We start from the raw sequence: 15,668 nt of genomic DNA, 5'->3' as shown, positions 1-15,668 counted from the left end.
ACAGGCAGGGCGGTGAAATCACATGCTCCACCACATCCAATCAGAGATTGCTTTTCATCATTCAGAAAATAAAAAGCATTTTCTGAATGGTGCCATGCCGTTCTTCCAGGGGCATGGGTCAGGTATGGTGTAAACATAGTTATATTAGAGCAAGTTGGAATTCTTCTGCAATTCTTCTTTAACTTGCATGGATGACAATATTCCATGTGCTGCCTGGGCCTAAGATCAAAGAAGTTCCACAGGGTCACTGGGATTGATCTGAAGACTAAATCCGACCATAAACTGATCAAATCGATTCTATTCATCATGGACAGGCTGGTTGTACTGAAGTCGATCCATCGATCAACTTAATTACAACCAGCCTGTCTGATATAGCTGCCAGCAGTGAGCAGGCTTCCTACCAGCAGAACACAATAACTGTGTTGATGGGAAATCGAGCAATTCCACCCATGGTGGAAGAAGAAAATTGCATGATCTATAGGTGCTTATAGGCCAAGTTCTGCTTTAATTACTGTATCCACATACAAATCTTTCAGTCTACCCTGAACGATGATCACGGTTCACTGGCAGCATTAATGTATGAATAGCACCCATTTATAAAGAAAGCATACTGGGATCTGAATGTAGTAGGATGCCTTTACCTGTAATCAAATATGTATTCAGCATGCAAAAGCTAATTAAGCTTCTGTGGGCCTATTTCACAGATTAGTCCATTCAGAGCTATGGGGCAGGATGAGAAATTTTTATCCAATATCTAAACATGTTATTAAGTCAAGTTTTTGATGTATATAACAGGATCAATGGTGAGTCCTTGGCCCCTTCGCCGGAGATTGCTCTCCTTTCCATATATCCGGGATCACTAGCAGCACAGAAGAAAAGTTTGTTGCGTTTCTTTCTATCTGCAACCCACCAATTGATACCCCTCTTTTGGAAAACAGACCCCCCCCCCGCCTCTTCTGTTGTGGGTTTCTGTGCTTAATGATATCATGCGTATGGAGGAAATGCTGGCGTTTTCCAATGATACCTATGATAAACACAAGTTGCTCTGGTCGATCTGGCTCCATTTCTCCTCCTCTTCGACAATCTGAGATATGTGTTCCCCTGTCGTGCCCTAATGGAGTTGAACCTTGCTGTCCCGGCTCATTTTGAAATGTCCACTGGTTAGGCCTTGCGGCTTGCGCCTGTGGGCAGGCCATGGGGTCACTCCGGTAGGAGGCCTCTTTGACCCTGCTTATGTCGTTCCCATTTCCCGACCCTCTCTCTTCTTGCCCTCTATTATTTCTACAACTAACTTCTCTCTTCTTTTCTTTCTATACTTTTTTGTCTTTTTTCTTCATTTGGGTTATACACCTAGCCATACAGAGTTATTTCACTTTGTTTCATAAGTCCCACCGGGGGAATCCCCGCTTGCAAACATGTTTTTTCATATCTCTGTAATATATGTTGTTGATCCTTTCATCTTCCCGTTGTATGGAATCATTTTCACCCACCCACATGGATCATCTCCACTTCTGTGATATCTGTATGTTCATTTATCTGTACATTATCATTATTTCTAATGTTTTGTTCTGTTAAATGTGATATAAAAAAATATAATAAAGACAAATTTGCCTTTAAACATGTTATTAATATTAATAGTAAGTATCCTGCCTAAATTGCTCCCTGCCAATAGTACTGATCTTTCAGATTTGACATACTCGCATGACCAATCCTGCCACAGATTCGATCACACGGCACAGATATTATTGTGTCAAATATTTTTTTTGATATTGGTTTGCATGAGCAAAAAAAATAGCTACAAAGTATATCTCCCTGGCATTGTATTAACATTCATACCAGGACGCACTTCCACTGTGGCTGTGTCCATATCTGACTCTCCTTTTGCATCTGTGACCGTCAAATGAAACAAATAAATTCCTTCCACCAGATTAGTGAGTTGAAGAACTGGTTTATGTTCAGATGAGTCCATCACTTCCTGTCAAATAATATTTGTAGAGTTAACAGTCAAGAAAAATATAAATAATATAGATGTATTAAATTAATTGAATTTATAATTTCTCTCAAAATGTCTGAAATAGTTAATTTTTTACTATTTTTCAGTGCATTCTGGGCATTTGGGAAGGTCTCCCGAGGTTATCTTTTAAAAACATTTCTAAACGCAAACGCACATAAACATGCATAAACACGGTATGCAAACACAGCTAAACTGACGTTTTTTAACCTATTTTCTCCAGCAGTCAGTTTCCATCGTTCAGAAGAGTTTTCCAAATTCCCTGTGTACATGAGCCCGAAGGCTGGCTTCATACAGCTGGGTTGCACTTTAATGGGTATGTTACCACAATGTGCGCAAATGTGTGTTTTTGCGTGTTGGTGTGCTGCAGAATAAGTCATTCCTAACCTCTTGGCACTGGCTGAACGCAAATATGCGTCTGGGCCTAGATGCTGAGCGGCCGCACATTTGCGTTCTATTAAAAGAAAACATATGTGCTGAGAGCGCGTGCCCTGCTCGCTCCCAGCACATATGTCCGGTACTCACGGAAAGGTCCCGATCTCTTTCGATCGGGACCTTTCCCGATCATGTGACCGCCATGACGGCGTGTCACGGCAATCACATGACCCTAAACCCAGCCCCGCTTCCCAGCTTCTGAAACACTTAAAGGGCCGGGAGGCACTGGCGCCAAGGGGTCAATGACACGCCAAACCACCTTGCCAACAGATGTGCATTGCAGGGCACGCTAATGCACTACTGTGCATTGTGGTGTGCTACTTAACAAAAATATTGTATATGGTTTTATTTGGAGCATTAGGCAGCCCAATCAAATGAATGGGCTGCCTTAACACAACATGCGTGTTAATATACAGCAGGAGTATGAACTCTTCCCAGTCTGAACCAAGTGTTACTGGGCTGCAGCAGAGAAAAATCAGGTGCCCTCCCCTGCCAGACAGGGCTGTGCTGTGTGGCAGAGCTGCGTAAAGTTTAAACACTGGATGGCCAGTAATACAAATGCTTTGGCAGGTAATACCGCTCCCTTATACAGTGGATACAGTGTGATGTAAAAAAAATGAGACAAAGATAAAACATTTCAGAACTTTTTCCACCTTTAATGTGACCTATAAACTACTATTCAGTTGAACAACAAACTGAAATCTTTTAGGTGAAGGGAAGTAAAAATAAAAACTAAAATAATCTGGTTTCATAAGTGTGCACACTCTTAAACTAATACTTTGTAGAAGCACCTTTTGATTTTGTTACAGCACTCAATCTTTTTGGGTATGAATCTATCAGCATGGCACGTCTTGACTTGGCAATATTTGCCCACTCTTCCTTGCAAAAACACTCCAAATCTGTCAGATTGCGAGGGCATCTCCTGTGCACAGCCCTCTTCAGATCACCCCACAGATTTTCGAACAGTTTCAGGTCTGGGCTTTGGCTGGACCATTCCAAAACTTTAATCTTCTTCTGGTGAAGCCATTCCTTTGTTGATTTGGATGCATGCTTTCGGTCGTTGTCATGCTGAAAGATGAAGTTCCTCTTCATGTTCAGCTTTCTAGCAGCAACCTGAAGGTTTTGTGCCAATATTGACTGGTATTTGGAACAGTTTATAATTGCCTCTACATTGACTAAGGCCCCAGTTCCAGATGAAGAAAAACAGCCCCAAAGCATGATGCTGCTACCACCATACTTCACTGTGGGTATGGTGTTCTTTTGGTGATCTCCAGCTACATCCCCAGTTATAAGAGGGTGTGTACACTTATCCAACCACATTATTTTAGCTTTTTATGTTTATTATCCCCCCTAAAAGATTTCAGTTGTTTTTCAATTGAGTTGTACAGTTTATAGGTCACATTAAAGTTGGAAAAAGTTCTGAAATTATTTATCTTTGTCTAATTTTTTTACATCACAGAAACCCGACATTTTAACAGGGGTGTGTAGACTTTTTATATCCACTATATGTACAGTATTTCATTTGTGTATTTAACCATTTTCCTAGAGTTTAACTTTGACTTCATTTATGCAAAATGCAAAGGAGGAGCAGGGTTAGAAACATCTCAGTGTTCCTTGGTGAACTGGCAGGAACAGAGTTAGAAATTATGGCAAAGAGATATTACTGCTAGGGTCTTCAATGGGTAAATAAAACCAGAAAGTGACCTAGACCACCAGCCTTCACTAACAGCTAAAATCAAGTTTGGATGGACCCTTTTTTAATGTCCTAATTTTGTTATTTACTCACCCCAGCTGCTGGGCTCTGACCATCTCTCCTCCACTGGTATGATAATATCCCCTGATCATCAACAGACTTTGATCCATCCAGTGAAATGGAAGTATTGGGAAGAACAAGGACACGTGTTCCACCAGCATGAGCCTTTGGAGGGCTATTTTTTCCTATAATTGAAAATAAAGGTTTAGGCTATAAGCAGTCCTTCTGAACAACGAGTGCAGGATGCTTTTCCATATATATTGTTATTTTTATAAAATACAGGTGTACATTTTATTAAGTCAGGGTTTACCTTACTATAGAAATCTCAAATAGTTTTGGCAAAGGGTTAAATAATTGCAACAATTTTTTTTGCCGTTTAAAGAATCAGATGACTCAACATACATTATACCTTTCCAATTTGTGTGTATCAGTTTTCTTTTGCAAATTCTTTCTTTATACACATTTCTAAGTATAAAGTACATAATAACAAATGGAAGTTCTGGCATGCAAACCTTTATAGCAGCGGTAAAATATAACAGATAAAGGCGCGAGATGGTAAGATGAATATAGTAACAGTAGACCTGCCAAACTATACATTTACAATAAAAGGATTGATGTGGTAAGCTGGAAAAATTGTTCTCATGTATATTATTTTTGTAGATGATAATGTCATTTGTACCGTGAAATATTTTTTTCAACTTTCTGGATAATCCCGCGATGTCCCAGCTATAAAACTACGAAACGTGTCGGCATTTATCAGCAGGCTGCAACTACAGCCATGTATTTGTATGGCTTTTATGCAAGTTGAGATGTACATAATTGTATCAATTTGTGGGGTGGTGGTTATGTATTCGCCCACCATTTTTTAAATGTGAATTAATTAACATATCGTTTTATTGTATATTAATTGTGTTGGTAATTTAGTACTGTGCCTTTAAAGTCCTTCTACACTGAGGGTATGCCCCTCTTTTTTTGGGGGGGGGGGATCCGTTGACTGTACTGGGATGTGGCACCGTACGCCTATTTCCTGAGATGTGGTAAAAATAATCGTTTTAAATAAAAAGATTGTTGTAAAAAAAAAGTTAGCGGGGGAACAGGATAGCTACATACTGCATAAGATAACATTAATGCAGAAGTACAAGAACTCTGGTGTACATTTTTTTCAAATCAAGTTAGGGTGTCAAAATCAGAAGAAAAGAAAGGGTATGGGGAGGATGCCGCATTTAAAATCTGAAAAAAAGAAAGGGCATGGAGGGTGCCATGTTCAGTGGGTGGGGGAAAATTGATTTGCCATAGGATTTGAGGGGAATGTAGGAGCTATGTGAAGAAGGTGGGGTTATCTAGGATCAAGTAGTCTGTGAATTTTTCAGCTATGATCCTAACTCCATGTTCAAAGGTTTTCATGTTGGGCATGAACAGAATATATGATATAGAGTACCTCATTCTGCATTGCAGTGGAAGCATAAGTCTGGGACAGTAGGGTAGAGGTTATGTACACCGATGGTATCCTGTACTACCTGGTCAGTATCGTTAAGTTGGTGTCTTATTGATTAGTGTAGAAAGAGCATTTCAGTGAGAAATGTAAAATCCTCCACTGTTCCGGCACAAAGTCGACAGAGACTCCTAAGTCACTTTAGTGGCAGGTATGGAGCTTTGTAGTCCTGTGTTAGTAACTCAAGTTTCAGGTAGATTATGTGAGTGGGTCTGTACAGGTACAAAGCTGTCTGTAAGGAGTTTGGTGAAACCCATTGAAGAGAGTAAAGTGGGTGGGCTAATGGGAATGGCCTAAAACTGTACAGTGAGAGGCACTGACTTTCTTTTTAGAAAACAGAGCCAGAAACGGAGCCATGGCTAAATCTTGGGTTGTGTATATTGTAATAGCCGTAGAATATATGCCAATGGATTGCTCAATGATAGGATATAGTTTTGAAGTGTAGGGATGTGGTGAGCACACCAAGGTAACCTGTTGAGGAGGAAGTCAGAAAATGTTTAAGGTGGGCATGTCTGCACTAATCATGTAGCATTACTAATTGACGGGCAGAGTTGTATGTAATTATTTAAGGTAGGGCATTATCCCTGTAAGTTTTGGGTAATGTCAATTAAGAGTGTTTGAATCTAGGATGTTTGTTTGCCCATACAAACCTAGTGAATGTAGTGTTGACTTTCTGAGGAGGGAGGATGGGATATGGAAGACTGTAGAAGATATAGAAATTTGGGAAGGATTGCCATTTTGATAGTGTTACAGTGTCCACAGCAGGTAAATAATTCTGTATTCCACTCTGCTAGTAATAGTTTTACTTTTTTGGAGAAGTAGTGGGAAATTAAAGGAGAATATGCCTTTCAAGTTGGCCAAAATGAGAGTTCCCAGGTATTCAATGGCCAACAAGGTCTATTTGAATTTAAAGCTGAAGTCCAAACTGGCCCAAACAAACTATTTCCGTTACTAAGTGATTTGGCCACTGTGTGCACTGTATCATACTGTAGTAGAATCAGCTACTTACAGCCGGCTGTGAAGTCCTGGTGCTTCACATCCAGCTTCCCATTGCACATGTGTAAGTAGTACTGCACTTTCCAAAAGGATCTGCAGCCTGAGGCACAGGCAATCAAATACCACCAAAAGAAAGCTCAATTTGTGGGGAAAAAAAGGACGTAAATTTCATTTGGGTGCAGCATTGCATGACCGCGCAATTTTCAGTTAAAGTAACGCACCGCCATAACGCTAAAAATGGCCTGGTCATGAAGGGGGGTAAATCCTCAGGAGGGCAAGTGGTTAAAAATGGAACATATTGTACTGTATATTGCCAATTCTCCAAGGGTATGCAAACGTTTGAACACAACTATATGCTTTGTGTGCTTCCCATATAAACACAGTTATTGTAATGTCTATCAGATATTTATATGTTAATCTTTCTGGTACAAGATCATTTTTTTCATATTTCACAGACATAATAAAATGTGCATGTGCCAAGTAAAAATATTTTTATATTTTATGAATGCAAACATTATGTTACACAGTATTTTGCTTAACTATATTTTCAGTAAAAAATAAAATAAAATTATATTTTGTGCCACAAAATATAAAACTGTGCTGAGTGAATAGATACCAAACATGTCAAGCCTCAAAATTGCATGCATCTGTGAAATGGAGACAAACTATGACACCCAAATACAGTATGTAGATAGGCTATACTTTCAAAACCTATTAAACCCCTGATGTCCTCCTTGCACTGTGCCCAAGTTCAGGGGAAAAAAAAAAAAAGAGTCTCCGATCCGCTCCTAACTTAGTCACTATCGGCCGGGATCTGACAGCTCTGAACCAGAGCAGGTTTAGTGACAGCCAAGGGGATTGGAGAACAGATGTTCCTTAATCTCCTGCTCGTCATCCTGACTTGCCAGCTTCTGCAGAAGGGGCTTGACCAAAAAAGGTCTGCCGATCGGCATCCGATCAGTGCTCTGAGCCAATGGCTGAGAGTGCTGAACAGTGTATTCTGGCGAAGGGCCCTCCCCCTGTTAGAACACAATAGCTCAGCAGAGGAGATCGCTATACTAACATTGTTTTTCAGTACAGTGGCTCCTCCTGAGCTCTGCAGTTTTTTTTGTTCATCTTGCTGGGTTGAACAAAAAAAAACTGCTAGTGTGTACCAGGCTTAAGGATGACACAAGCAAAAAAAAATTAAACCAAAAATTTAAAAAAAAGTATAAATATTTTAAAAAAAGACTCAATGAACCACTTGGTTTTATTTCATATCATTATTCTATGTTTCTATGGTACAAGAGACTACAATAACATATTCAAACTGACTTGTGATTGCCTCAAAAAATTTTTGAAAAGTCAGCAATGGTGAAATCTGTTGAAGAAGCAAGTAAATTCCAGATGCCCTTTGGCAATCTGTTCCCAACAGTAAGCACCCCAATCCCTGATAATGGAATTTAAAGTAACAACAATACATTTTCCAAAGGGTTATGAACAACTGTCGTATTGCATTGTATTTGAGGATATTGTTTATTAGCTTGCACAAATACATAGCTCCACTTTTAGTGAGAAAAAAACATTCCCCTCTGGCCGATCTATATACATTGCAATAATTTGAACACACTTTTTTGTAGACTCCTACCTTTTGTTATTCTGAAGAAAGAGATGGATTTTGTCTGTGTCCATGTGCCAAATTAATGGGAATGGGAGTGATTCCTAATTATCAATCAGCTGCTGCAACTGCAGGGCTCTAATGAGGAAAATTGCGAGGTCTGCATCCCTTTAGATGTGATTTCCCTTCAGGGGTATCTCACTAAAAATGGCATTTTTGTTGCAGGGGATGCTTGAAATCTGACTTGTATCTTAGTATATACTTCTGGGAAAATCACTGAGCCAATCACATAAGCAGGAAATGACATTTTGTGTACAGAACACCTCCAAGTAGCCATATTGCATTTTACAGAACATGAGAACTGCTAGAAAAGGAAATTAAATTTTTAATAACATTTATTTGCTATTTTTTCAACAACAAAGTGGAGTTACCCTTTAGTTTAGGTTCACACCTAATGCGTTTTCCATTGCTTTTTGCAGAAACGCGCAGCAGTCCATTTAACATGATTTCCTATGAGACAGGTTCAACATTTCTGCGTTTTCACCTGATTCTTTATTTGGAAAGGGTTAGGGACTTTTTAAAAAGCAAAAACATTGTGTTTTTGGTTTAATAGACTTCAATGGGGATGCTGCAGAAAAGCATTTAGTGCATTTTGATGTATTTTGCATTTTAATCTGCCCAGCAACAAGTTGGAAAAAATGCAAACCACAAAACACATAAAAACGCATCAAAAACACGTGCAAAAAACACAAAGCACTGCAGGAAGGGATCAAATGCAAATTGCATAGGTGTGAACCTAGCCTTAAGCAAGATCTCTTCATTTTTAGAGGCTTTGTAAAAGAGACTGCTTTATGGGTGTAATGCCTATGAAATGTGTTGGCCTTGGACCCTTTGTTTCTTGGGTAATTTTTACAATAAAGCATTGTTGTTCAAATGCCTGGGGCATGAGAGGTGACTGATGTGTCATTTCTCTAGGTCATAGGAACAAAGTCACAAGATATTCTGATGAGAGGAAGATAAAAAACTTGTTTATGGACTGAAACGTGTTTATGACATCTACTAACCTCACATTAGGAGATAAAAACCTCTTTAAAGACATCTAAGTTAGAAATCCGTAAGTCTGGGGGAGATGAGAAGAGGTTTTGGGGTAGATAAGAAGCAAAAGTGTGACTTTTCAGATAATGAATATGGTGGTTGAACGTGACTCTGTTATCCTCACGGAACCCTTCTGCTAGCTCCTCCTGTGGTGGGTGTGGTGCTGCCCACTATTGGACAGCTTCCAGAAAATTGGTTTATAAGGTGGAGGTCTGGGCAAGACCAGTAGAAGCCCCCCCTTAGTGGCCAGAAGACGCTGTGATGCTGGGATTTTTGCCAAGACTATATGGGCTCATCGACTGGTCGCGCCTATGACTTCCCCGTGACCCCCTGGGCAGTTTGGTTCCAATGGGATTTGTTCCTCCCAACTTCTAACATAGCTTTGGCAGTGTATTAATTCTATGCTGTGATGCTGTCAAATGATGTGTCTATTTCATGCTGTAATGCTCAAACTCTTACTGGTGTATGTTATTATGCAGATTGTGATGACTATAAGATATATCCTCCTGTGTGTCATGTGATAATAAAAGTGGAGGTTTTGACAGTACAAAAATATTGCAGTTGGATTCTGTTATTTCTTGGAGTGCCGGGAAAATGCTATGATGTGCCAAGGCAGGTGTTCATTTGGTAGATGGTCTTTCACATGCGTAGAATATGTAATGGTTTAAATGCTGATTAAAAGGTACCTGCATGACATGTTGATTGTGTGCGTGTATATGACTTGTTTTTAGTTATTGCACCCAGCATCTCTATTACAATGGGGAAGTAGTAAATATTTCAGTAACATATGTCTCTACTTCACTCTGACTCAAACTAACTGTGATAGAGCATAAATTAAAAATTGATTGACTATAATTACCTAACGAGCTATGTGCACACACATTTTTATTTATAAATGAGTTACAGCAATCGGAAATAATAAAGAAAACAATACCGATTACATATTGAAGCGTCGTGCATTTACTGCATGAACTCACACATTCACCTATTAGTCTTTGGTTTTTCTTCCCTATAACCCACAAATGTGAAAGAGGTTGAAATGCAATAACTGGCATATAGTAAGCAACATTACAGGTAAGAAACAAAAAAACCAAATTTGGGACAGCCTTCATATTTTGTCAAACTTAGGTTGGTAAGTTCTACTGATTTCAGTTTGTTTGTACTTAATGATCGTAACAAAAGTCCTTAAATCTGGTGTGGAGGTATCTTTTCCTTTAAGATACATTACTTTTCTGGCATAGAATCTTTTTGGCTGTTTAGAGTGTTCCCAATATGTAATTTTGCACTATAGTGAGCAATTACATTTTTAGAAGGTATGGCAGATTAACCTCCCTAGCGGTCTGATTATGTCCATATTTCTGTGCTCAAAGCGGTACATTTTTTTGCATTGAAATATGTATTTTTTTTATTGTAGGCCTGTAATTTTTATAAATAACTCACTGAAATCTGTCCGAACAAGAGTCTAGTAAACATCCCAGGTATGTTAAAATTTCAAACACTAAATCATAAATTATAATTTAATAAATAATCATACAAAATAATATAATAATAAATTTAATTCAATAATATAATCAAACCAAAAACACTGAAATTTGAAATAGAGCGCCAAGTTTGCACATCACTGAGCAAAGTCGCAAAGTCGTTTTCAGTGTCTGATGACAAATTTCCCCATGAATAATTATCACTCAATTCTGCAAGTGGTTCTGATTTACTATCGCTGTTCTCTAGCTGGTCTAAAACCGCTTTTGACCTAAAGGGACGCTTTCTGGATGCCATGGACATTTCTCTGTTTCCAGGCAGAAAGAACAGTAAAAATGTAGGCAGGGCACAGGACAAAGCACTAGGGACAAAATGGATGTGAAATGGTTTGATACAGGAATGTTTTACTATGTGATTTTAGTGAATGTCACTTTTTGTCATTTTCAAATTTCCCGCCGTTTCGCCCCCCTACGTCCCGACATCCACCGGAGGACATTACAGGGGACACTGCAAGAGGGACATTGCGGGAGGACAGGACAAGGTAAGAGAAGAACAGATCCCGGAGCAGCGCCGCATGGTAAGCCCGAGTGAAGCTCGGGGTTACCGCTTGTGGTACTGAAACTTTACCCCGAGCTACACTCGGGAATACCGCCAGGGAGGCTACAGCCCAGAGCTGTTATCAGGAAGGTTGTATTTTTTGGAACATGACCAAAAAACATTAATTACTATCTGCTGGTATTTCAGAACAAACATTGGGATGGGTGGTTGATTTCCAATTTGTAAATTAGAGAGTATAGGGTAATCTATGGATGAAATTGAAAATAAAAGTTTAGGGTATGGTATGGATAACTGTAGAAAAGAAGGTTTCCCCCACTTCCTCAAAGTCTGTTTTTGTTAGGAAAGGTATGTCCTTGAACCACTGAAACCAAAAGGAGCAGGGATATATTGTATGTTTGTCACCTGTTTTTAAATAGATTTTAAGTGTGGTAATAAAGGGCGGAGACTTATATTTTCAGAGTCTGTGACCCACATTAGGCACTGAAAGCATGTGGAAGAGTGAGAGTTATTTTTCAGGTGTTCAAAAGACACAATTGTTGTGCCATTATCATATACAGTAAGCAATGGATATATGTGCTCCCTCTCCACCCTACCATAGTGTATCTGCAATGTTTTAAAGTGTGTGTTCTACAAGGGAGATGTATTAGGTGAGGTCAATGTATCAGTAGTATTACCCAATGTTTTGGCTTTATGTCATATTATAATTCCTATATCAAGGATGGGGGGGGGGGTTCTACTACATTTACCAGGACTGTTGCCATTATTTCAACAGAGCGGTTCAGCCACTGTGTGCTTATACATAATGTTATGGATCAAATAATTAATTTGATGCATTGGTACTGGGAGCGCTCAACAAAGCACAAAATAAACATGGCATGACATCTAATGAACTCTGTTCGATCCAACAGCATATGTTCCTCTAAAAGTAGTCATGTGCAGTAACACATAACAATAAATATATTTGTTCGTTACTTCTAATCTCCTTACAAAAATGTTTAACTTAAAACCCTTAATCCTACAAAGTCCTAGCTTTTATTTTAAAACACTGTACTATATGATTCTCATCATCTCTTTCTCCTATCATGTCAGGTTGCCTTCACATTGTTAGAAGTTTTAAAGCTGACACTCACCTGTTTTTCATGTTCAGTGACATGGGGCAAATAGGTGCCTGATTATGACCTATGGCTGTGGGGTCTGTGGAGTTACTAAATCTAACAAACTGGTCATGCTGCCTAAATTCTGAAACCACAGAAATAGCAAGGTGCTTGGCTGAGCTGGGACATTGCCAAGATGTAGTGAAGTGAAAGGCTAAACCTACAGGAGGTTTACAGTTCCATTATGCAATCACTTCTGCCAAAAAAAAAGATAATGTAGACTCTGCAGATCAGACTACCCAACAACATATGGGCATATTGTGCCAAAAAACGCAGACAATCCCCAATGATAACTCTCCTGATTGATTGATTAATTAATTGCAACCAATGTAAAACCAATAAAGACCCCGGGTGTCACACTCACCTGTTTTATGTTCCAGTGATGTGTCTTACCACCAGCTTCATGCAGCCAGTCACAGAGGAAATGTTGTCCTAAAGGGCTAGCATGTGGCTTACTCTGTTTTCGAGCAACATGTCGTCATACTAGCAGACCATCTCCCTGTGTTTTCTGGTGACTTCCCCTGTGATCCCCAGCGCCACCCAGTACTGCTTCATTGTTCCCCAGTGCCCGTGTATTCCAGCCTGTGCTTAGCTCCAGTGTATTCCAGCCATTCCCAGTGTAACCATTTCCTTTGGATCCTAGCAATTCCCAGTGTTCCCAGCTTCTGTGTGCCTATCGTGTCCTGAAAACCTGCACCTGGCTTCATCGTGACTCCCTTTACTCTGGCTTGTTCCCTGCTCCATTACCCCTGTGCACTCCAGCCTGTACCCTGCTCCAGTGTAATCTCATGCACTTCAGCCTGTACTCTGTTCTAGTAACCCTGTGCGCTCCTGCCTCTGTTCAGCAACACTTACCAGCCCTGCATCTTGATTCAGTCCTATGTTCTCAGAACCCTTGTGCTACAAGAGACTCTACCCTGCTTATTCGTACTCCAATGCCTGCTTGCCTGGGTGAGTCAGTGGGCCAAAAACCTGGGATCCATCAGCAACCAGACTCATCCACTTCCAGGAATTCTGATGAAGAATAGACTGTGCCCTAGACACTGCACCTCAGCCCTTCTATAGGCTCCCACCTTCTCTAATCAAGGGGCAGTCTGAGCTCTCTGTGGATTTTGTAACTCACTGCCCCAGCTGCTGTTCTCTGGTTAGCCAGTCTGGTTCCTAATCCCGTTCATGACAGCCTGACTGTGGGTCTAACAGAGTCGAAAAGAGACTTCCAGGAAGACCATAGATGCAATCATGTCAAAGCTCCAAAAAAAACCATAGGTCCATAAGGTCCTTTTAATTCATATAGGTTGGTATCTAGATGCATTGGATAATAGTTCATGCATGCATAACATATATACATAGAGTCTCAGAACTGAATGATGTTAGGATTCAGCTGTTGACTGGAAGAAGAACTGGTAGAAACAAAACTGAAGAAATCAGTCCTAATTCAATTCAGACTGATCAGCTGAAGCTTGGTTTAGTCTATCTTTAACAACCCCATAAAACAGGGGACTCCAAACTGCGGTCTGCAAGCCAGATGTGGCCCGCTGCTTGCCTTTTTCTGGCCCTTGGGGCACTATTCTTTCCACTGATATGAGGCAATATTCCTCCTACTGACACCAACGATGGGACACTATTCCTCCCACTGATATCAATGATGGGGCACTATTCCTCCCACTGACATCAATGATGGGGCACTATTCCTGCCACTGACACCAATAATGGGGCACTATGCCTCCAACTGACACCAAAGATTGGACACTATTCCTCCCATAGATGCCAAGGTTTGGACACTATTCCTCCGACTGACACCAAGGATGGGACACTATTCCTCCCACTGACACCAATGATCGGGCACTATTCCTTCCATTGACACCAATGATGGGGCACTATGGCTCCCACTGAAACCAATGATGTAATTTTCTTTACTCCCACTGACCACCAAGTCTATGACATCGTTTCCTCCCATCGATGCCAGGGCATTTTCTACTTCACCTGGCCAAAGTCCGGCCCCTCTAAGGTTTGAAGGGCAGTAAACTGGCCCTTTGTTTTGAAAGTTTGGAGACCCCTGCCCTAGAACAATAAACTCTCAGGCCAAGAAATGGTGAAGAATGACCACACCATGATGTTATTTGCTTCCTACCTAACTTTCTGCTCAAGGAAAAAATGCTCAGAAGAGAGAGGGACAACTGAAGTCATGTTCTTTCAGGATAATATCATTGAGATAATATTGTACATTGTGTGGCATCTTGTACATCAGCAGTTACAGAGGCACAGCCTTTGTCTAGTCATTAGCACGCCTTGATTGTAATGGGATATGACCGATAGTAGTTACCTTCTTTAACTGTGATGGAGACAGCAGCTGTGCTGGTTAACCCTTGCTGGTCTTGGACTGTCAAACGAAAGTGGTATGTTCCAATGTGTAGATCAGAAACAACAGCCACTGGTTTATCACTGTTTTGAATTGTCACTGTGGTGGGCCCACTGTAAAAAGGGACAAACTTATGTTAAAACAACAGCAAAATAAATGTGGATTAATCCCTTTTCAAGACAGCGTTTTTACTATTGTGATCTCCACAGGGGCGGACTGACCATTTGGAAACTCGGGCACTGCCCGAGGGCCCGGGGTCAGTAGGGGGCCCCATGAGATGCCCCTGGTACCTTTTTCATAGGCTTTTTTGAGTTTGGGCAAGCACACAGGGGCCCCATGATCCCCTATTGCCCGGGGGCCCCATGAGTTGTCAGTCCGCCCCTGGATCTCCACATACACATTTATCAAAATGGCTTGAAAAGTGTTTACTTCTAGAATTATTTTCATTCTCTAACTTGCTCTTTTTAAAAAAAAAAATAATGGAATCTATTGGTGCAGTGGTCAAAGACACAATTTTTTCCAATAATTTTGTCTTTCGGCTAATAAAGAACCCAGTTAAAGTTTTAGTCATGGGAAGGATCATCATTAAAATCAGAAGTGTATTTTTAATTTAATTTTCAAATGTCCACCTGAAAAAAATAAATTTTTCCTGGGTTCCTGTACAATAGAGGTCAGCTTCATGTAACTAATATACAGTATATCACTACGTGTTTATGGTGTAAAAATGTGTTTATTGTAT

The 15,668-nt window shown here is 40.2% G+C and overlaps 1 protein-coding gene across 2 annotated transcripts in view; it reads right to left on the bottom strand.

The window, feature by feature from the left end:
• KIAA0319 (KIAA0319 ortholog) overlaps positions 1 to 15,668 on the bottom strand; it is an 89,272-nt gene that overhangs the window by 11,035 nt on the left and 62,569 nt on the right. For both annotated transcript variants that reach the window (XM_089682244.1, XM_089682245.1), the window contains exons 13-15: positions 14,894 to 15,042; positions 4,233 to 4,384; positions 1,837 to 1,975 (exon numbers count right to left, since the gene is read on the bottom strand). In XM_089682244.1, coding sequence (XP_089538370.1) covers positions 1,837 to 1,975; positions 4,233 to 4,384; positions 14,894 to 15,042 — 440 coding nt within the window. The remainder of the gene's footprint in view (positions 1 to 1,836; positions 1,976 to 4,232; positions 4,385 to 14,893; positions 15,043 to 15,668) is intronic.

Source organism: Staurois parvus, unplaced genomic scaffold (genome assembly GCF_062004578.1).
Source record: "Staurois parvus isolate SC_StPar_1 unplaced genomic scaffold, SC_StPar_1.0 ptg000287l, whole genome shotgun sequence".
Classification (NCBI taxonomy): domain Eukaryota; kingdom Metazoa; phylum Chordata; class Amphibia; order Anura; family Ranidae; genus Staurois; species Staurois parvus.
Note: the sequence above shows the minus strand (reverse complement) of the source record. Positions and strands in the feature narration are given on the sequence as shown.